This window comes from Pecten maximus, chromosome 2, assembly GCF_902652985.1.
Source record: "Pecten maximus chromosome 2, xPecMax1.1, whole genome shotgun sequence".
Lineage (NCBI taxonomy): Eukaryota > Metazoa > Mollusca > Bivalvia > Pectinida > Pectinidae > Pecten > Pecten maximus.
The window spans coordinates 12698845-12720850 of record NC_047016.1 but is presented as its reverse complement, the minus strand read 5'-3'; the positions used below and the strand labels follow the sequence as shown (position 1 = coordinate 12720850).

The 22006-nt window shown below is 36.3% G+C and overlaps 1 protein-coding gene across 1 annotated transcript; it reads left to right on the top strand.

Annotated features, from left to right (window-relative positions):
- Window positions 1-978: 978 nt before the first annotated feature.
- LOC117317977 lies at window positions 979-22006 on the top strand. The gene is made up of 6 exons (XM_033872951.1): window positions 979-1039; window positions 9840-9918; window positions 15378-15553; window positions 17679-17843; window positions 19125-19171; window positions 21870-22006. The coding sequence occupies exons 1-6, from the start codon at window positions 988-990 to the stop codon at window positions 21933-21935; spliced, it is 585 nt and encodes a 194-aa protein (XP_033728842.1). The 5' UTR covers window positions 979-987; the 3' UTR covers window positions 21936-22006.

Below are 22006 nucleotides of genomic sequence, written 5' to 3'. Positions count from 1 at the left end.
GAATTCAAATACATGTATACAGACACTGAGGAGGAGTAGATTCAAATACATGTATAGAATTTTCCAAAATGGTCGGATCATTTTATAATAAATCGATGGAAAAAAGCACGCGAAGAAGCGAAGGGGCGAAAATACGATGGTGAAGGAGCGAAAACACGATGGCGAAGGAACGAAAAACACATAGTTCCATCGCTCTTTCGCCATCATGTTTTCGCTCCTTCGCGTTTTCGCTCCTGCGCTTCTTCGCTCCTTCGTCATCGTGTTTTCGCTCCTTTGCTATCGTTTTTTCGCTCCTTCGCCATCGTGTTTTCGCCATCGTGTTTTCGCTCCTTCGCCATCGTGTTTTCGCTCCTTCGCCATCGTGTTTTCGCTCCTTCGCCATCGTGTTTTCGCTCCTTCGCCATCGTGTTTTCGCTCCTTTGCCATCGTGTTTTCGCTCCTTCGCTATCGTGTTTTCGCTCCTTCGCCATCGTGTTTTCGCTCCTTCGCTATCGTGTTTTCGCTCCTTTGCTATCGTGTTTTCGCTCCTTCGCGTTTAGGTCGAAGGAGCCAAGAAGCGATATTGGAAATTGGATCCTGACGGAACACCATACGTCTCCTTTGGTACCGCCAGATGTTCAGATGTACATGATCTGGTCAAAAATGTTGTTAGAATATAGGGAAAAAGAAAAGGAAAGAAGATAGAAATGTTAAGCGTCGATCATTTATTTAGGTATTAGATACAGGTACACTCGACAGTAATAGTTCTTGAAAAAAACAACAGACGTCTTTGTCACCAAAAGTGAACTTGGCTGATCAGAGAGATAAGAATTTAAAAACAAGTAAGTATGGGGTCGTTATTTTTACAAGGTCAGTGTTTTCATACGTGTATTGGCTAGTTACTTTACCTAACTGTAGTGTCCTTGAGATAGACAGAACAAATGTGTAGCGCGTGAACGCGACGGAAATCGACAGCCGTCTGGTCACCAAGGTCATCTGTTCAGTTAAATGTGCATGCAATGTTCTTCTGCGCACCCATTCCAACGCTCCAGTCTAACAGGTAAGTTGTCAAGAGGCATATCAATATGGCTTACCCTCCTTTCTAATGTAGGTACGGAATTGTATTGTAAATTAACATCAACCTTAAGTCATAGAAACAAGGTATTTATCCATGAAAACTGTATATATTTTGAAAATGAACTATACAAATATATATGTAAACTGTGACATATGTTTATTTAAAACATAATAGGTCTGTCTATGTGTGTGTGTGTGTCTGTGTGTACGTCTGCCTGTGTGTGTGTCTGTCTGTCTGTGTGTCCGTGTGTGTCTGTGTGTCCGTCTGTCTGTCTGTGTATCTGTCCGTCTGTCTTTGTGTCTGTCCGTCTGTCTGTGTGTCTGTCTGTCTGTCTGTCTGTTTGTGTGTCTGTCTGTCTGTGTGTCTGTCTGTCTGTCTCTCTCTGTCTGTCTGTCTGTCTGTCTGTTTCTGTTGCAATGTAAAGTTCGTCAGTATTCCAGGTGACTTTATTTTATAAAATATCGGTTATTTGACCTCGTGTGTGTCGCACTATTTCATTAAGATTGAATTATGACACGAGCTTGCATTAATTTAATGTTAGCTGTTTAAATTGTACGAATATCAAAGTACATCTTTTGTAAATATTTTTTGTATGTTATGACACAAAGATCTCTTGTTTGTCTTTTTATTTTACATCCATTGTGTATAATAAAATAAACTGCTACGCTGCCCATCCTTCTCTTATTGAAGGATATTCAAAACCTTTACATGTAATGCTAAGAGACGCTCTGTCTTATTTTATACGTTCATGTACATGGGTGAGTTTATTTTCTCTTCTACTTTTCTATTCTTCTGTACATTTTCACATGTTTGTTGTATATAGCATATTTGATGTATCCCATATCACTTTTTCAAAAAGTTTAAATTGTGTCCTTTTGCCTTACTCCGTACATTTATCAAAACAAGTTTTAAAATCAACTTTGTATAATGTTTATTGATATAGTTTCGTACAGAGTGGCAATCGGGACATATTACTTTAAAATGTATGGCAAATCTATACGATGTGTATGTAAACGCGCACTTTCTTTTATGTTACTTTTTGTTTTTCTGTTGCTTGGTATTCGAAAACTACATGTACTTTACTATCAGACTCTGCATATTATCTTCAACAATCTAAAAACTGTTCTTCAAAACCCGTACTACATTATTATATTGATATTGCTTTTAAGCAATGACATCGAAACCAATCCCGGTCCTGAATTACACTCGCAAGAGTTTTCTTTTTTCCATCTGAATTCAAGAAGTATTCGTAATAAAATTTCTGATATTGAATCAATAGCTCATGAATATACAGTTCTTTTGTTTACTGAAACACATCTCGACGAAAATGTGCCAAACTCTGATCTTTTAATTGAAGGTTTCTCGGAGCCACTCCGACTAGATAGGAATTGTTTTGGTGGCGGTGTAATGGCCTACATAGCTGAAGATGTTCATTTTAAACGTCGACAGGATTTAGAATTTAATGGGGGTGAAATTTTATGGATAGAATTGAATTGTACTGGTTTCTCCTATCTGATCTGTACTGTGTACCGTCCTGAAGGATCAAATATACCTTTTTGGGACAATTTCCAAGCATCCATTGAAAGGGCTTTTAATTATTGTGCCAATGTCATCATACTTGGCGATATTAATATTGATTTGTTAAAGATTCGAAATCATAGACTTAATGATATTGTTTTACTTTTTAACTTAACGAATGTAATAAATGAACCTACCCGTATCACCTATAATACACAGACTCTTATTGACCCCATTTTTGTTAGCGATACTGTACATGTTTTAGAATCTTCTGTCATACCCGTTGAAAATGGAATAAGTGACCATTCTGCCACTCATGTAGTTATTGAGATACCAGGTAAAAATACGAATACATACAAACGGGATGTTTGGATTTATAAAGATGCTAATTATGACCTATTAAATAATTTGATCAGAAATTGTTCATGGGGGGAATATTTTGAAAATTGTAATATAGATGAAGCTTGTGATATTTTCACCTCAACATTTCTTGAGTTTGCTAATCAATGTATACCAAAGAAAACTATTACTGTTAGGAAGAATGATAAACCCTGGTTTAATTCAGAATTGCGAAGAGAAATCAGGAAACGGGATAGGCTACACAAACAAGCTCGTAGAACTAATCGCCCAAATGACATTCTAAAATTTAAGCAACAGAGAAACAAAGTAAATAACATGAAAAAGTATGCTAAAACATCGTTTTTTGAAAATATTAATGAAATTGTTGATAACTTATCGTTGTCTGATTCTAAAAACTATTGGAAACTTATGCATCGACTTATTGGTAAAACAAGTAAATCAGAATCTATTCCTTCATTATATGACAGTGATAAAGGTGAATTAATTTATGAGGACAAAGAAAAGGCAAATTTGCTCAATACATTTTTTTGTTCTATTGCTAATAACGTCGATGAATCCACTGTTGTCCCTGATTTTCCTTCTAGATGTCACAATTCCATTGAAAATATTGTTTTCTCTGTAAATGAAATTAAGGACATTCTTTTAACTTTGAAGCTAAATAAAGCTACCGGTAAAGACAAAATTAGTCATGAAATGTTGAAAAATACTGCAGAAAGTGTGAGTGTACCTCTTCAATTACTTTTTAATTTATCTCTGAGTCAATGTAAGTTTCCAAGTCAGTGGAAAACAGCTATAGTAGTACCTTTATTTAAAAAGGGTGAACGTTTTTTGTCGTCTAATTATAGACCTATTTCTCTTCTTAGTACAGTTAGTAAGGTGTTTGAACGAGTAATCTACAAACATTTATACAATTTTATCATTAATAATAATCTTTTGTACAAACACCAGTCAGGTTTTGTTCCAGGCCATTCAACTGTTACACAATTACTGGAAATGTATCACAACATCTGTGTATCACTAGAAAACAAGCGTCAAACATGTATGGTATTTTTTGATATTTCGAAGGCTTTCGATAGAGTTTGGCATGGTGGTTTAATGAAAAAAGTTCAAGCATACGGTTTTAAAGGTAAAATTTATAATTGGCTGAAAGATTATTTAAGTGGTAGAAATCAAATTGTATATTTACGTGACGCTGTCTCTTACACAGGTTACATAAAAGCTGGTGTACCACAAGGTTCTGTTTTAGGACCATTTTTATTTTTATTGTATATCAATGACATTTGTGAAAACCTATTTTCGATGTCTAGAATGTTTGCCGACGACACTTCACTAGCATATTCTTCAAATAGTGCTGCAGAAATTGAACATTATATGAACCGCGATTTAGCAGTTATTGATAACTGGTCTAAGAAATGGAATGTGAATTTCAACCCTAATAAAACTGATGTGGTTCTTTTTAATGGCTCTTTAGACAGATTAGATGTTCAGTTGACTTTTAATAATACCACGCTTACGAACAGTGCTACACATAAACACTTAGGAGTAACTTTTAATGAAAATGGTAAGTGGGAAACACATATCTCCAATATTGTAAGATCAGCCTCTAAGCATTTATCTGTTTTACGAAAATTGAAATTTACTGTAAATAAAGAAATTTTATCTAAACTGTATATTGTATTCATCAGACCTATTTTAGAATATGCGAGCGAAGTGTGGGATGGTTGTAATTATACAGACTGTGATAAATTAGAAAAAGTCCAACTAGAAGCCGCCAGAATAGTTACAGGTTTGCCTTTATTTGCAAGTAGGGTGTCTCTATATAATGAAACCGGTTGGGAAAAACTTGAAGACAGACGGAAACAGAGAAAGTTGTTATTGTTTTATAAAATACAACAAAATTTAGCTCCTTCATATCTACATGATATCGTAACCAATAGAGTAAACGAAATCAGTAGATACAATTTGAGAAATGGTCAAGATTACATTATACCCATGTGTCGATTAGTCTTGTATGAAAAATCATTTTTACCTAGTACTATTAGAATGTGGAACTCGTTAGACATCTCTACCAGAAATATAGAATCATTACCAAAATTTAAACAATCTATTACTGGAAAAGACAAACCTGTTACTAAACTGTCTATAGGCAACAGAAAATTTGACATAATACATACTAGACTTCGTCACGGTTGTAGCACTTTGAATGCAGACCTTTTCAGGTGTAATTTAGTTTTATCACCAGCATGTAGCTGTTCTTACCCATTAGAAAACCCATTTCATTACTTTTTTCAGTGTACTTCATACAACTTTTGCCGTGATATATTTCTCAGAAAACTATCCAGATATGATGTAGTCGTCGATTTAGATGTACTATTGAACGGTTCTGTTAATTTAAACCAGACTGATAATGATAGTATACGTTTATTTGTACAAGAATATATTAAAAACACTAACCGTTTTGCATAATCCAATCTATGAGTTGTATTCAGTCTGCTACAACTGAGTATTTTAAATAAATTTCTTATTATATACTTTATGTAACTGCTTTTTATATACAATTATCTGTTCAAACCCTTGATAGTTAATATATTTATATCCTATAGGTATACTGTCATACAAATGAAATTTTCTGCATTATTGTTGATATTGGGAATACTTTATAGTATACTATCTGTATAAAGTAATGTTTTGTTTTGTTTTATTTTATATAATATTAGATATGTACATTAATACCATCTGTTTACAATTAGCTGCCACATATTTATTTAATATTATTTACCATTGTATACTATTGTATGGAAGAGGACGTTTATAAGTTATATAACTTGTGTCCAATTCCATTTGAATTATTTCAAATAAAATATGTTTAAACTAATTGTATTGTATAGGGATATTAATAAACGTCAGCTTCACGGAAAAGTTAACATATGTCATGAACGTTATCTCATCTCGGTTTTCCTCATTATAGACACAATCGGACAGTCATTGTATTGATTACCGAATCCTTTAAGATATGTTTAAGCATTTAATTGTTTTCTTTGAATAGTTATTGACCTATAATTCTCACATGATTGCTGACACGTTCATCAACGAGTTAAACGCGTTTTCAATTTGTCTATAGTTAGAATAACGCTCTGTTAACATTCTATTTTGTTTGGTAAAGTTAAAAGAGTGACGATGGAGAGTAAATTAAATATATGTACACATGTATATAAATATACATATGTTTTAATGTCCAATTACAAGAGACCCAATGGGCCTATATCGCCCAAATGTTGTCTTACACGTGATTCGCAAACAAGGATAAGCCAAGTTATTATCCATTTATGAAACAATGTTGATTCAGTACTTAACAAAAAGATATCATAGTTTGGCTAGGTACCGGATCAACATTGCTCCATTAATCAATGCCAACTTGGCTTTCCCTAGGGGTCTCTTCTAGTTTCTTGACTACTCATCTCGAACTTTGCCATGTTTTCCTTTGGAACCGAACATAGTTGAATTTTAATGTTTTATCATACATTGTATGGCTGTATGATAAATGATTGTCACTTTTGTTTTAATACTTGGGTGACGTAATTGTGAAATAAGGTCTAGTTATTGTCTTAAAAACTTTTCAGCCCTGATCTCAGGAAGTTGCGCAAACATTTGTGGAACAGTCTGTATGGTTCTTCATATACAGGACCACACACAAGTCTTAGCTTTTTTTTTTCTACAATACAATAAGGTCATACAGGACCAAAGAACAGTCTTAACGTCCCTACACTACAATGAGGTCATACAGGATCACACGACAGTCTTAACGTCCCTACAATACAATAAGTCATACAGGATCACCGCCCCTTCTCTGTTGATGTCGCCTCGTTTTCGATACATGTACACGTCATGACAAACTAAAGCAAATGCTTTCCTGTAAAGCTGGACACAAGACTGTGCATTGAAGTCAGTGAAAGTAGGACTTGACACATTTAGGAGCAAACTGTTGTATGTGTGATATTTGATGATTTCCTTTACTTTGTTACATTTGCGAAAAAAACACCATTTATGTTCTATCCATATAAGGCTGGGTCACCCAATCTGTTGGTAACCGCTCTGAAATAGTCAAAAGTAATATCTGTTACAGTAGTTAAAATCAGGAATTGTATCGATAAACGGGAGGTAACTCGTACATCTTGATACACTAGAAACGTCGCTGTTTGAACCGGTTTCCCATAGAGTTATAAACGTCCGGTTTGTGTCTGTAGTCCCCGTTGTTCCTTTTGTAGTTGTTAAACCTGTGGTAGGAATTCCGGTGTGTAGAGCGACCTTGACCCTGTGACTGACTCTGTGACCGGGTCGGAGCAGGTCTTGCGACTGCAGCTAGCGATTCTGCGGATCGTAAAGGCTCAATTGAGTCACTGTTCAAACCCGACGTGTTACGTTGTAGGGTGCGAAATAACTTTGACGTGGTAGCGTCGTAATGACCATTCACCACAATGGCAGCGTACTCGCCCTGAAGGTATTTCTATTTGGTCCAACTTTGACTGACTGATTTCATCACCAGGAGAGATTGTAGTTAATAACTTAATAACAGTTTCGGCATAACGACCACACTTGGATATTACGTTAAATGCTGGTTGATCCGATCGTTGAACTCCTTGACGCGATTCGTGCAATTTCAATTCGGCTGGCAGTTGAATTTTAGACACACTGTCCTTAATTGCATTAAATTCGCCCTGGATATCAACTACTATATTATGTCTTCTGTCCCGGTGGAACGATGGGCATTATCCCATATGGGGCCGGGTGGCGGGCTGCGAAGATGGGGTGCCTCGTGGTCACCACGTGGGTTACTGTCGAGCGACAAATTGGCGAGTCTCGCCTCTATATTGTCCAGACGGTTGCTTACCGTATCCAATACATCTTCTAACTTCTTTTCCATAGGTAAACCCGGATTGATGGAAAGCAGTGAAGCACTTTTTAGTCTAATAATTCCGAATTCACAAAACGTGTCCTTGCTGGTGGAGTGTACAGCAGAGAACTGAAGCGGGTGCTATTACGTCACACAGTATGACGTAATAGCACAACATAAGCTGTTTGCGTTGTCCACGTGACTACTAATCTTGATACACTAGAAACATCGTTGTGTTACGCCGAAATTCGAACTGAGAGCGAGAAACACATTTTGACTGCGTTTTTAAATTCAGAGAGACTGCTATCATTATTTATTTTAAACCGAATCTGACATTTTCAACGGAGAAACGACTGGGCGTCTGTTTTAATTGTATCAGAACAATTAAAGCCTTGTAGGGAAGTAAAATTAGAAGCTACACCAATGGAAAAGAAATATTGATTTAAATCAAAATTAAAGTTTTATAAAGTAATGTCTTTTGGATTTCATTTCACGGGAGTTTTATTACACTCGTCTCGGAGTTTTAATTGTTGCTTGCCAAATTCACAAAAAATAAAAACGTCTAAGACTCGTTTCCTAAAATATCGCATTTTAAAATAATGATTCATATTAAGGGAATGTATTTCTATGTGATGAGGTAATATAATTATATGCGTCGTGTTAAGGTTATTTATGTATTTCTATGTGTCGTGTTTAGGTAATTTATTTCAATATTTCGTGTTAAGGTAATGCATTTCTATGTGTCGTGTTGAGTTAATGCATTTCTATGTGTCGTGTTGAGTTAATGTATTTCTATGTGTCGTGTTTAGGTAATGTATTGCTATGTGTCGTGTTAAGGTAATGCATTTCTATGAACCGTATTAAGGTAATGTATTTCTATGTGTCGTGTTGAGTTAATGTATTTCTATGTGTCGTGTTAAGGTAATGTATTTCTATGTGTCGTGTTAAGGTAATATATTTCTATGTGTCGTGTTAAGGTAATGTAATTCTATATGTCGTGTTGAGGTAATGTATTTCTATGTGTCGTGTTAAGGTAGTGTATTTCTATGTGTCGTGTTAATATATTTCTATGTGTCGTGTTAAGGTAATGTATTTCTATGTGTCGTGTTAAGGTAATATATTTCTATGTGTCGTGTTAAGGTAATGTATTTCTATGTGTCGTGTTAAGGTAATTTATTTCTATGTGTCGTGTTAATATATTTCTATGTGTCGTGTTAAGGTAATGTATTTCTATATGTCGTGTTAAGGTAATGTATTTCTATGTGTCGTGTTCAAGTAATTTATTTCTATGTGTCGTGTTAATATATTTCTATGTGTCGTGTTAAGGTAGTGTATTTCTATGTGTCGTGTTAAGGTAATATATTTCTATGTGTCGTGTTGAGGTAATGTATTTCTATGTGTCATGTTTAGGTAATGTATTTCTATGTGTCGTGTTAAGGTAATGTATTTCTATGTGTCGTGTTAAGGTAATGTATTTCTTTGTATCATATCAAGGTAATGTATTTCTATGTGTCGTGTTGAGGTAATGTATTTCTATGTGTCGTGTTGAGGTAATGTATTTCTATGTGTCATGTTTAGGTAATGTATTTCTATGTGTCGTGTTAAGGTAATGTATTTCTTTGTATCATGTTAAGGTAATATATTTCTATGTGTCGTGTTAAGGTAATGTATTTCTTTGTATCATGTTAAGGTAATGTATTTCTATGTGTCGTGTTGAGGTAATGTATTTCTATGTGTCGTGTTAAGGTAATGTATTTATATGTGTCGTGTTAAGGTAATGTGTTTCTATGTGTCGTGTTAAGGTAATGTATTTCTATGTGTCGTGTTAAGATAATGTATTTCTATGTGTCGTGTTAAGGTAATATATTTCTATGTGTCGTGTTGAGGTAATATATTTCTATGTGTCGTGTTGAGGTAATGTATTTCTATGTGTCGTGTTAAGGTAATGTATTTTTATGTATCGTATATAGGTTATGTATTTTAGATGTCGTTTGTAGTTGATTTGTTTTTTAGTTTTAGGTATCGTTCAGGTGAGGACAAACGTGACGGTCAACATGTTGTTTATTCTGATGGTTTTCCTGAGCGTCATCGGGTATGGACACTTAAATCATTTCATCACTTTATGCACTTAAAAATGCGAAATGTAAAAAAATTAAAAAAAAAAAAAAAAAAAAAAAATTAACACGACTCAGACGACTTTATCCTATATATTTTTATCTATTATTTGATCTCATTAATTTATTCGAAATCTTACATATTTTTCGTGAAAAAATAACGTTTGAAAAAATCGAGGTTTAATAAGATAGGCAATACCTAGATTTTGACGGTTTTTTTTTCAAATGTTATTTTTTCTACAAAATGTCTGAAATTGTTATCTGTTAATACGAGTTCTTTCCCTTAGAGCACTCAGTCTAAGTCGTGTACTCGTGAACGATAAACCGTATTTTAACTGAAACTTTCCATATCTGCAGAAGTTTTCTATCGTTTTCCGGTTCAGGCAGACTGAAAAAATAAATCATCGTTTCAGCGTAAATCTGACAGGGATAACTGTTATTAATCGTACACCACTAGTCTAACCTCTGGTGCCTATTTCTGGGTTATAGGATTTCACTTCGCACGAAAATGCGTTTAAATTCTACAGTAAGATTAAAATGTATGTCCTTAGTTTAACAATTCATAGCAACTACGTTTGGAAATTGAGCAGAAAATAAATTTTGAAAAATCGATCTCGTACGTTTTCCATTATACCTTTCTTCCGATAAATATCCATGATTCGTTCCAATTATATAATGAGCCTAACGGATCCTGAGCTAGTTTTGAAAACACCGACCCTCAATGATGAATCTCAACAACATATTCATTGATAAACAGTTTGATTCCTACAACAAACAATGTCATTTACAAAAATCAATTTGTTTACTAAAGTAAATAAACTAAATTAAATTTGCTATAACTTTACTTTTGGATAGATTTGCGCATACTTATGCAAAGTTCTTACATATTTATAGGGTTTGTAGGCTGGTAGATTTCTCTGTAGGCTGGTTGATTTCTCTGTAGGCCGGTTGATTTCTCTGTAGACTTGTTGATTTCTCTGTAGGCCGGTTGATTTCTCTGTAGGCTGGTTGATTTCTCTGTGGGCTGGTTGATGTCTCTGTTGGCTGGTTGATTTCTCTGTAGGCCGGTTGATTTCTCTGTAGGCTGGTTGATTTCTCTGTAGGCTGTTTGATTTCTCTGTAGGCTGTTTGATTTCTCTGTAGGCTGTTTGATGTCTCTGTAGGCCGGTTGATTTCTCTGTAGACTGTTTGATTTCTCTGTAGGCTGTTTGATTTCTCTGTAGGCCGGTTGATTTCTCTGTAGGCTGGTTGATTTCTCTGTAGGCTGGTTGATTTCTCTGTAGACTGTTTGATTTCTCTGTAGGCTGTTTGATTTCTCTGTAGGCCGGTTGATTTCTCTGTAGGCCGGTTGATTTCTCTGTAGACTTGTTGATTTCTCTGTAGGCCGGTTGATTTCTCTGTAGGCTGTTTGATTTCTCTGTAGACTGTTTGATTTCTCTGTATGCTGTTTGATTTCTCTGTAGACTGGTTGATTTCTCTGTAGGCCGGTTGATTTCTCTGTAGGCTGGTTGATTTCTCTGTAGGCTGGTTGATTTCTCTGTAGGCTGGTTGATTTCTCTGTAGACTGTTTGATTTCTCTGTAGGCTGTTTGATTTCTCTGTAGACTGGTTGATTTCTCTGTAGGCCGGTTGATTTCTCTGTAGGCTGGTTGATTTCTCTGTAGGCTGGTTGATTTCTCTGTAGGCCGGTTGATGTCTCTGTAGGCTGTTTGATTTCTCTGTAGGCTGGTTGATTTCTCTGTAGGCTGTTTGATTTCTCTGTAGGCCGTTTGATTTCTCTGTTGGCTGGTTGATTTCTCTGTAGGCCGGTTGATTTCTCTGTAGGCTGTTTGATTTCTCTGTAGGCTGGTTGATGTCTCTAGGCTGGTTGTTTTCTCTGTAGGCTGTTTGATTTCTCTGTTGGCCGGTTGATTTCTCTGTAGGCTGTTTGATTTCTCTGTTGGCTGGTTGATTTCTCTGTAGGCTGTTTGATTTCTCTGTAGGGTGGTTGATTTCTCTGTAGACTTGTTGATTTCTCTGTAGGCTGTTTGATTTCTCTGTAGGCTGGTTGATGTCTCTAGGCTGGTTGTTTTCTCTGTAGGCTGTTTGATTTCTCTGTTGGCCGGTTGATTTCTCTGTAGGCTGTTTGATTTCTCTGTTGGCTGGTTGATTTCTCTGTAGGCTGTTTGATTTCTCTGTTGGCCGGTTGATTTCTCTGTAGGCTGGTTGATTTCTCTGTTGGCTGGTTGATTTCTCTGTAGGCTGTTTGATTTCTCTGTAGGGTGGTTGATTTCTCTGTAGACTTGTTGATTTCTCTGTAGGCTGGTTGATTTCTCTGTAGGCTGTTTGATTTCTCTGTAGAATGGTCGATTTCTCTGTAGGCCGGTTGATTTCTCTGTAGGCTGGATGATGTCTCTGTAGGCTGTTTGATTTCTCTGTAGAATGGTCGATTTCTCTGTAGGCCGGTTGATTTCTCTGTAGACTTGTTGATTTCTCTGTAGGCTGGTTGATTTCTCTGTAGGCTGGTTAATTTCTCTGTAGACTTGTTGATTTCTCTGTAGGCCGGTTGATTTCTCTGTAGACTTGTTGATTTCTCTGTAGAATGGTCGATTTCTCTGTAGGCCGGTTGATTTCTCTGTTGGCTGGTTGATTTCTCTGTAGGCTGGTTGATTTCTCTGTAGGCTGTTTGATTTCTCTGTAGAATGGTCGATTTCTCTGTAGGCCGGTTGATTTCTCTGTAGGCCGGTTGATTTCTCTGTAGGCTGTTTGATTTCTCTGTAGGCTGGTTGATTTCTCTGTAGACTTGTTGATGTCTCTGTAGGCTGGTTGATTTCTCTGTAGACTTGTTGATTTCTCTGTAGGCCGGTTGATTTCTCTGTAGGCTGGTTGATTTCTCTGTAGGCTGTTTGATTTCTCTGTAGGCCGTTTGATTTCTCTGTTGGCTGGTTGATTTCTCTGTAGGCCGGTTGATTTCTCTGTAGGCTGTTTGATTTCTCTGTAGGCTGTTTGATTTCTCTGTAGGCTGGTTGATGTCTCTAGGCTGGTTGTTTTCTCTGTAGGCTGTTTGATTTCTCTGTTGGCCGGTTGATTTCTCTGTAGGCTGTTTGATTTCTCTGTTGGCTGGTTGATTTCTCTGTAGGCTGTTTGATTTCTCTGTTGGCCGGTTGATTTCTCGGTAGGCTGTTTGATTTCTCTGTTGGCTGGTTGATTTCTCTGTAGGCTGTTTGATTTCTCTGTAGGGTGGTTGATTTCTCTGTAGACTTGTTGATTTCTCTGTAGGCTGTTTGATTTCTCTGTAGGCTGGTTGATGTCTCTAGGCTGGTTGTTTTCTCTGTAGGCTGTTTGATTTCTCTGTTGGCCGGTTGATTTCTCTGTAGGCTGTTTGATTTCTATGTTGGCTGGTTGATTTCTCTGTAGGCTGTTGATTTCTCTGTTGGCCGGTTGATTTCTCTGTAGGCTGGTTGATTTCTCTGTTGGCTGGTTGATTTCTCTGTAGGCTGTTTGATTTCTCTGTAGGGTGGTTGATTTCTCTGTAGACTTGTTGATTTCTCTGTAGGCTGGTTGATTTCTCTGTAGGCTGTTTGATTTCTCTGTAGAATGGTCGATTTCTCTGTAGGCCGGTTGATTTCTCTGTAGGCTGGATGATGTCTCTGTAGGCTGTTTGATTTCTCTGTAGAATGGTCGATTTCTCTGTAGGCCGGCTGATTTCTCTGTAGACTTGTTGATTTCTCTGTAGGCTGGTTGATTTCTCTGTAGACTGGTTGATTTCTCTGTAGACTTGTTGATTTCTCTGTAGGCCGGTTGATTTCTCTGTAGACTTGTTGATTTCTCTGTAGAATGGTCGATTTCTCTGTAGGCCGGTTGATTTCTCTGTTGGCTGGTTGATTTCTCTGTAGGCTGGTTGATTTCTCTGTAGGCTGTTTGATTTCTCTGTAGAATGGTCGATTTCTCTGTAGGCCGGTTGATTTCTCTGTAGGCCGGTTGATTTCTCTGTAGGCTGTTTGATTTCTCTGTAGGCTGGTTGATTTCTCTGTAGACTTGTTGATGTCTCTGTAGGCTGGTTGATTTCTCTGTAGACTTGTTGATTTCTCTGTAGGCCGGTTGATTTCTCTGTAGACTTGTTGATTTCTCTGTAGAATGGTCGATTTCTCTGTAGGCCGGTTGATTTCTCTGTTGGCTGGTTGATTTCTCTGTAGGCTGGTTGATTTCTCTGTAGGCTGTTTGATTTCTCTGTAGAATGGTCGATTTCTCTGTAGGCCGGTTGATTTCTCTGTAGGCTGGATGATTTCTCTGTTGGCTGGTTGATTTCTCTGTAGGCTGGTTGATTTCTCTGTAGGCTGGTTGATGTCTCTGTAGGCTGGTTTATTGTCTGTAGGCCGGTTGATTTATCTGTAGGCTGGTTGATGTCTCTGTTGGCTGGTTGATTTCTCTGTAGGCTAGTTGATGTCTCTGTAGGCTGGTTTATTTCTCTGTAGGCCGGTTGATTTCTCTGTAGGCTGGTTGATGTCTCTGTTGGCTGGTTGATTTCTCTGTATGCGGGTTGATTTCTCTGTAGGCTGTTTGATTTCTCTGTAGACTTGTTGATTTCTCTGTAGGCTGGTTGATGTCTCTGTAGGCTGGTTGATGTCTCTGTAGACTGTTTGATTTCTCTGTAGACTTGTTGATTTCTCTGTAGGCTGTTTGATTTCTCTGTAGACTTGTTGATTTCTCTGTAGGCTGGTTGATGTCTCTGTTGGGTGTTTGATTTCTCTGTAGACCGGTTGATTTCTCTGTAGGGTGTTTGATTTCTCTGTAGTCTATTTGATGTCTCTGTAGGCCGGTTGATTTCTCTGTAGACTGTTTGATTTCTCTGTAGACTGTTTGATTTCTCTGTAGGGTGTTTGATTTCTCTGTAGACTGTTTGATTTCTCTGTAGACTTGTTTGATTTCTCTGTAGACTGTTTGATTTCTCTGTAGACTGGTTGATTTCTCTGTAGGCTGGTTGATTTCTCTGTAGGCTGGTTCATTTCTCTGTAGACTGTTTGATTTCTCTGTAGACTGTTTGATTTCTCTGTAGACTGTTTGATTTCTCTGTAGACTGTTTGATTTCTCTGTAGACTGGTTGATTTCTCTGTAGGCCGGTTGATTTCTCTGTAGGCTGGTTGATTTCTCTGTAGGCTGGTTCATTTCTCTGTAGACTGTTTGATTTCTCTGTAGACTGTTTGATTTCTCTGTAGACTGTTTGATTTCTCTGTAGGCTGTTTGATGTCTCTGTAGGCTGGTTGATTTCTTTGTAGGCTGGTTGATTTCTCTGTAGGCTGTTTGATGTCTCTGTAGGCAGGTTGATTTCTCTGTAGGGTGCTTTTTCTCTGTAGACTGGATGATTAGTGTAATTCCGGTTTATTTTCCTGTAGACTGATTTATTTCTTCTCTGTATTCGTATTTGTTTGTCTGGTTGCCGTTATTATTTTTTTCTCCAGGTATGGAGCGCCGACGACAACGACACCGGCCGGGACATCGTTAAGTCCAGTAGACCAATTTAAGGCTATCGTGAATACAGAAGTGGACTTACTCTGGAATAGCGTTGACCACGATAGTTCTGGTAATTTGGACGAGGCGGACCTATCAAATATTTTTAAGAAATATGATGACGACGGTACGTGGTAAATTATTTTTTTCTTATACGACTGTGTTTCCCGATTTATCCTGATTGGTCGATTCTGAACATTCTCACTTTGCTCAAACTTTTCATCAACCCAAAAATCAGCGCTCCGGGTTGATATAACAATTTAACAACACGAGCTCGCAGCCAAATGTAGTAACAAGGATATTCCCCAAATTCCGTGACGTCGAAATTAGGTCATCTGTCATGCGCATTTGAATAACTTCCGGGGATCAGCAAAGTTAAAACTACACAATGAACCAATCAGCACGCTTTTAGATTAGAGGTGCCGATGACATTTGTTGACAACAAGACAAACAACGGACGATCCACAATGATAAACGAAGAACGATCTCCAAGTTTTGTTTACGAAATGAGGGAGACAAGCGATGGTCACCTCAGCAAAGATATTCCGATCTTTTCTACAGTTAGAAAGGAGCGGACCGACACCATTTCAACCCTGATTTAGATTGATATCAGATTATTTTACAAATTTTGTGACGAAGTTAAGAACGGTAGTTATTGTTTTCGTTTCGACGTTCAATCGGTCCTTTAACATCCTTTCTGACATCGATATCATTCACGGTACGGAGTTCAATAGCTAAAAAATGAAGCTTTTGTCAAGCCGCGGCAAAGATACTTAAACAACAGTGGCATACTTCAAAATGTACTTTTTTTTCTGGAATCCTGTTATAATTTGCATATTCATTTTCAGCCAAGTTTAGAACAATATTAACATTAAAAATGAATTTTGAATTTTTGACTGAGCTTCAGTGTAATTTTCACTCCCTCCAATTGTACTTTTTGTCTATTCTATCTAATCTAATGAGTGGCGCTGATGAGTTTTAACCGTTAACAGGTCAATCACTGTATGATGTATAAGCTTAACAAGAAAAAGTAGAAATTCACATAGACGCATGCATAATAACTCTAATTATTATAAAGCGAAGATGGAAAATATTAGAATGATCTCTCTCCATTTTGCCATAATATGTTAATACTCTACATTACGTATAACATGCCAAAACCAGATGTCAACCCGGCCGAAGCATTTCCAACTTTATAATACCGTGTGGCTTATCGGCATGTTCTGACCTTTATCATACTCTGTTTATTGCTACTGTTCGACATTTTGACCGTTGGTCCTACAACTTTTTGCTTTTGTACGCCATTTTGGCGTTTGGTCCCACAGGTTTGTTGTTTTTGAATACGTTTTGGCACTAGGTCCTACAGTTTTGTTGCTTTTGTACGACATGTTGACATTATGTCTTCAGTTCAGTTGCTTATGCATGACGTTTTAACCATTCGTATACGACGTTTTCGCACTTGGTCTAAGAGTTTCGTAGCTTTTTACCACGTTTTAGTCCTTGGTCTAAGAGTTTCGTAGCCTTTTACGAAGTTTTCGCCCTTGGTCTAAGAGTTTCGTAGCTTTTTACCACGTTTTAGTCCTTGGTCTAAGAGTTTCGTAGCCTTTTACGAAGTTTTCGCCCTTGGTCTAAGAGTTTCGTAGCCTTTTACGACGTTTTCGCCCTTGGTCTAAGAGTTTCGTAGCCTTTTACGACGTTTTCGCCCTTGGTCTAAGAGTTTCGTAGCTTTTATACATTTTCTCTGCTGGTCATACAGTTTTTTGTTCGACATTTTTTATCCCTGGTTCTATAGTTTTGTTGCTTTGGTACGACTTTTTGACCGTACGTCCTACAGTTTTGCTTTTGTTCAACATTTTGACCATTCGTCCTACAGTTTTTTTGTTTTGTTTTGTTTTGCTTTTGCACGACGTTTTTACCCTTGGTCCTCAGTTTTGTTGCTTTTGTACGACATTAAAAGTTTTGGGCCTTGGTGTTGCAGATTTGCTGCTTTCGTGCGAAATTCGTACTCTTAACCATACGCTATGATTCCCTTTGTGCAACGTTTCTGCCCCTTGATCATATAGTATGGTTCCTAGGGTATTCGGGTACACTTCCTTAAAGTAATATTTACATTTTACAAACTGATATCATAATAATTTCCTTGTAGTGTCACATTCATCACACAACCTACGTCATTCATTCATCCCATCTGTGCCCAATTCCCATGAATATATTAAGATACAATAAAATATGTTTAAATAAAAATGTTTCAGGTAACGGACAAATATCCCAAAGAGAGTTCATGTCCCACTTCAGCAACAACAGTGCAAACCTTAACATCATATCCGAGGGACTTTTCTACGAACTAGACATGGATGATGACAATAGCATTACCGGAAGTGACATGCAGCGATATTACGATAAGATTGACGTCGACAGTAAGGTTATATAGGAATCAGAAATCCTAAGCTAGTCGTTAAAAAGGATTTTGAAGGGAAACTTTTGGTTTGAATGATTTGGGTTTTAAGGATTCTTGAAACAGTCGTCAAATGACGTCGGGAATTCCTGTAAAATCAGTACACAAATTAGGAAAAACAGTTCTATTAGATGAAACAGTTTATTTTCGCTTTCATAGAAAATGTACCGAAATATATTTTGTTCTTTTCTTTGTTATTTCTATATAGCGTTGATTCAATAAAATAAGAGCATCTGTACAATTTAATGGCGGCCGAAAGTTTTCTCTCACTTGTACGCGTTACCCGGAAAGACATTCAAAGTAGTTGTAGACATTATCTCACTAAAATACCGAAAACCGCGATGTGCATCCTTCGTTTCAGCCAGTGCAGAAACAAAAGGGAACATGTAAATATTGATACGTCACCCGAATGTACACAACAATGTAGGAATGGGAAGTAACATTAACCCTAATTGGTTGAAAACAGTATATACTATAAATTCACCATTAGTTGTAAATATATTACAATGTAAACCACACAAACTAATACAACTATACATTTATGTTCAACTTTCGTACACATTGTACATACAGCTATATACTTTCGATATGTATACCGTACCTCAATTAACGACAATAAGAATACCAATTTAACTGCTTGGATTGATATAAGTAAAATTACTACAATTTATACAAACAACAGCTACTACAAGTATAGCAAAAATACATTGTAAACAAAATTCATATTACTTCAACAAGTTGATTTTTGTTAAAAGAAGTCGTACATTTATTCGCGAATTTAGCTTTGGTGTCTAACATTGTAGTTAAACATTCACAACTTGTACGACTTGCAGAATGTGTTCTATTTCTATAAATTTCAACTTGTATAACTAGCAGAATGTGTTTTAAGTTCATAAGTCGAAAAGCATGTTTAATGTCTATCAAACATACATTTTTAACGGTAAGAAGTTGTTCAATTTCATCAATATCACTGAATCACTGAAGTTCCTGTCAGTTGAAAAACACTGGCTTGTTGGACAGATGCATGTTGTTTGTTTTCCGCGACTTACGTACTTCCGATGGCATTTTTTTTTATTGGTACATGTATTGAAATTAATTTAAACTTGTACAACCAGTAAAACCTGCTCGAGTTCCATATATAACTAGGCGATTGAACATGAGATAACACTGAACATTTAATTGTGGTATTTGTAAGAGCTGGTAGGATATATATATATATACAACTAAGTGTATTCATCCGCAGGTAATGGCGAGGTCAACAAGAACGAATTTGACGTTTTCTTCAGAAAAGTAAGTATATAATATTTCTTCTTTTAAATCATGAAAACAACGCAAAGATAAAATTTATTATTTTACATAATAGACAGGCAAACTGTCTTCAGGTCAAAATCAGGTCAATTTCAGGTCAAAATCAGGTCAATTTCAGGTCAAAATCAGGCCATTTCCAGGTTGAATTTAGGACAATTTTTAGCTGAAATTCAGGTTAATTTCAGGTCAAATTCTTGTCAATTCCAGGTTAAATTCAGGTCAAATTCATGTCAATTATCAGGCAACTGTTTTTTTTCAGATCACATTTACCTGAAGGCATGTTGCCTGTGTAGTACATAATAAAAGTTAATAATGATTTCATCAAGTGGTTGTTTACTTCGACATAACAGTAGAAACATGCATGACATTAGAACTGACACTAGACTGACAGTATTTTATGATTTCTATAGTAAATGATCAATTGGTTCTCTGGCATTGGAATATAATCCTTTATGAGAAATAGCATGTACTGGACGTAGATAAATACCTTGGAAACATCCTCCCCGGGAACCATTATGCATACTAACTGTATAGCTTGTATTAGATCATAAACCGTTTGTCATGATATTGGTAACGATCTCATTATCTGTTAATAATGTATGTTGTAACAACTAGGGCAGTATACGAAAGGTACCACAAGTGTTGTTAAGGGACATCTAAACAACAAATCCAGTCAAAACAGTGATAGTTTACAAGCCTATAAATTCCTACTATGGTGCAGTTGGACAGAAGTAACTTTATCAACTTTTAGTATGTACCATGGCAAACCGTGGGACTTGCTGCTGACATGTTATTTGTCATACTGTTTGTTGATTTCAATAAAACATGCAAAAATGCATGTTTCAGGGGGACACAATTAGCTTATTTGTATCTCATACATGTATATTGCACAAAATAGCCAAGTCGTTTTGCTCACAAGTGTCAAAAGCACATAACAGGAACATTGGCTTATTATAAATATAAACACTGATTTTATTTTGACCTTGAAATGCAAATGGCGGTTGTGAATAATGTCACTCAAATATGACATACAAGGAGGTATTTCAAACATCAAAATATTCTTATTAGACAATATCAATAACTTTAGGCATGGCATGAAGACTGCTTTTAGGAAAAAAATCCTCAACTGTTGAGTTTGGAGTAAAAAATGCATAAGTGTGAAAATGGTCCAAAACTCACCATTTTAACAATTTGTCTTTAAAATAAATATCCTTCTTCCTATGATCAGATGTCTTAAAAGTATGATAGAGGAGCATTTTTATTGACTGAAAAGTCTCCCTTTATGCCATATTAGTGTAATATGATTCACAACCGCCATTTGTATTTCAAAATCAAAACAAAATAATTGTTTATACGTACATAAGTAAAATATAAGTAAAAGATATATAATATAAGTAAATATAAGTAAAATCCTGTCAAACAAATGCTCCTACCCTGTGCTGTAGACACTAATGAGCATAACCGATTGGCTATTTTTCAGGTTTGGTTATTTGTCCGAGTTAGGAAAAGTCCATGCTACATCTTGCCACAACTAACTATAGAAATACTTACTGTTAGCATCTACAGCAAATTATTTGTAATTTTAAGAAACTGTCCAAAAACCATATTGATGTACTACATGACTATTTTTGTGCAAATATTTAGATATTTATTCGTGTTTGAAATTAAACATTATTCTCCATTATAAGTGACCCTTAAGGAGACAGGAGCTCAAGACTTATATCTTTAGTAATAGTGTAACCATCCCTTACAAATGGCGCCGGGTATCCGTAACAGGCAATTGGATGAAACAGACATACCTTGTATTACATTCATATCTTATCTTTGTTATGACTTTTGTACTGAGGTGAGAATCTGTATGTTATGACTTTTGTACTGAGTTGAAAATCAGTATGTTATTACTTTGGTACTGAGGTGAAAATTCTCAATGTTATTACTTTGGTACTGAGGTGAAAATTCTCAATGTTATGACTTTTGTACTAAAGTGAAAATCTGTATGTTATGGCTGTTGTACCGAGGTGAATATTTGTATATATTTCCTTTATGGTTGTACCTGTATCAATATCTATTTTTATTATTATTGTTGTACCGGTGTCAATATCTGTATTATATTATTGTTGTACTGGTGTTATTATCTCTCATGAATTATTCTATACAATTATATTTGTTGTAATGCGACTTTGTCTGTTGAGAGACATAGTATCAATATTTGTTGTAATGCGACTTTGTCTGTTGAGAGACATAGTATCAATATTTGTTGTAATGCGACTTTGTCTGTTGAGAGACATAGTATCAATATTTGTTGTAATGCGACTTTGTCTGTTGAGAGACATAGTATCAATATTTGTTGTAATGCGACTTTGTCTGTTGAGAGACATAGTATCAATATTTGTTGTAATGCGACTTTGTCTGTTGAGAGACATAGTATCAATATTTGTTGTAATGCGACCTTGTCTGTTGAGAGACATAGTATCAATATTTGTTGTAATGCGACTTTGTCTGTTGAGAGACATAGTATCAATATTTGTTGTAATGCGACTTTGTCTGTTGAGAGACATAGTATCAATATTTGTTGTAATGCGACTTTGTCTGTTGAGAGACATAGTATCAATATTTGTTGTAATGCGACTTTGTCTGTTGAGAAAAAAAATTACCAACACTTGTTTTACTTTGATTGTAGTCGTTGACCCTCCTGTTTGTCCTCCAGTATGAAAGTAGCCGCAGCACTACACCGGTTTCTACGTGATTTCGGGTCACGAGATCCGACCTGACCATCACTATGTACATAACGTGAACATTAAACTTGAACAAGTTAGA

Excerpts from the sequence above, each read along its gene's own strand:
- LOC117317977 (XM_033872951.1), top strand. The coding sequence starts at position 988 with ATGTGCATGCAATGTTCTTCTGCGCACCCATTCCAACGCTCCAGTCTA. Across the intron at positions 15,554-17,678 it reads TAAGAAATATGATGACGACG|GTAACGGACAAATATCCCAA; the intron begins GTACGTGGTAAA and ends AAAATGTTTCAG. Across the intron at positions 17,844-19,124 it reads CGATAAGATTGACGTCGACA|GTAATGGCGAGGTCAACAAG; the intron begins GTAAGGTTATAT and ends ATTCATCCGCAG.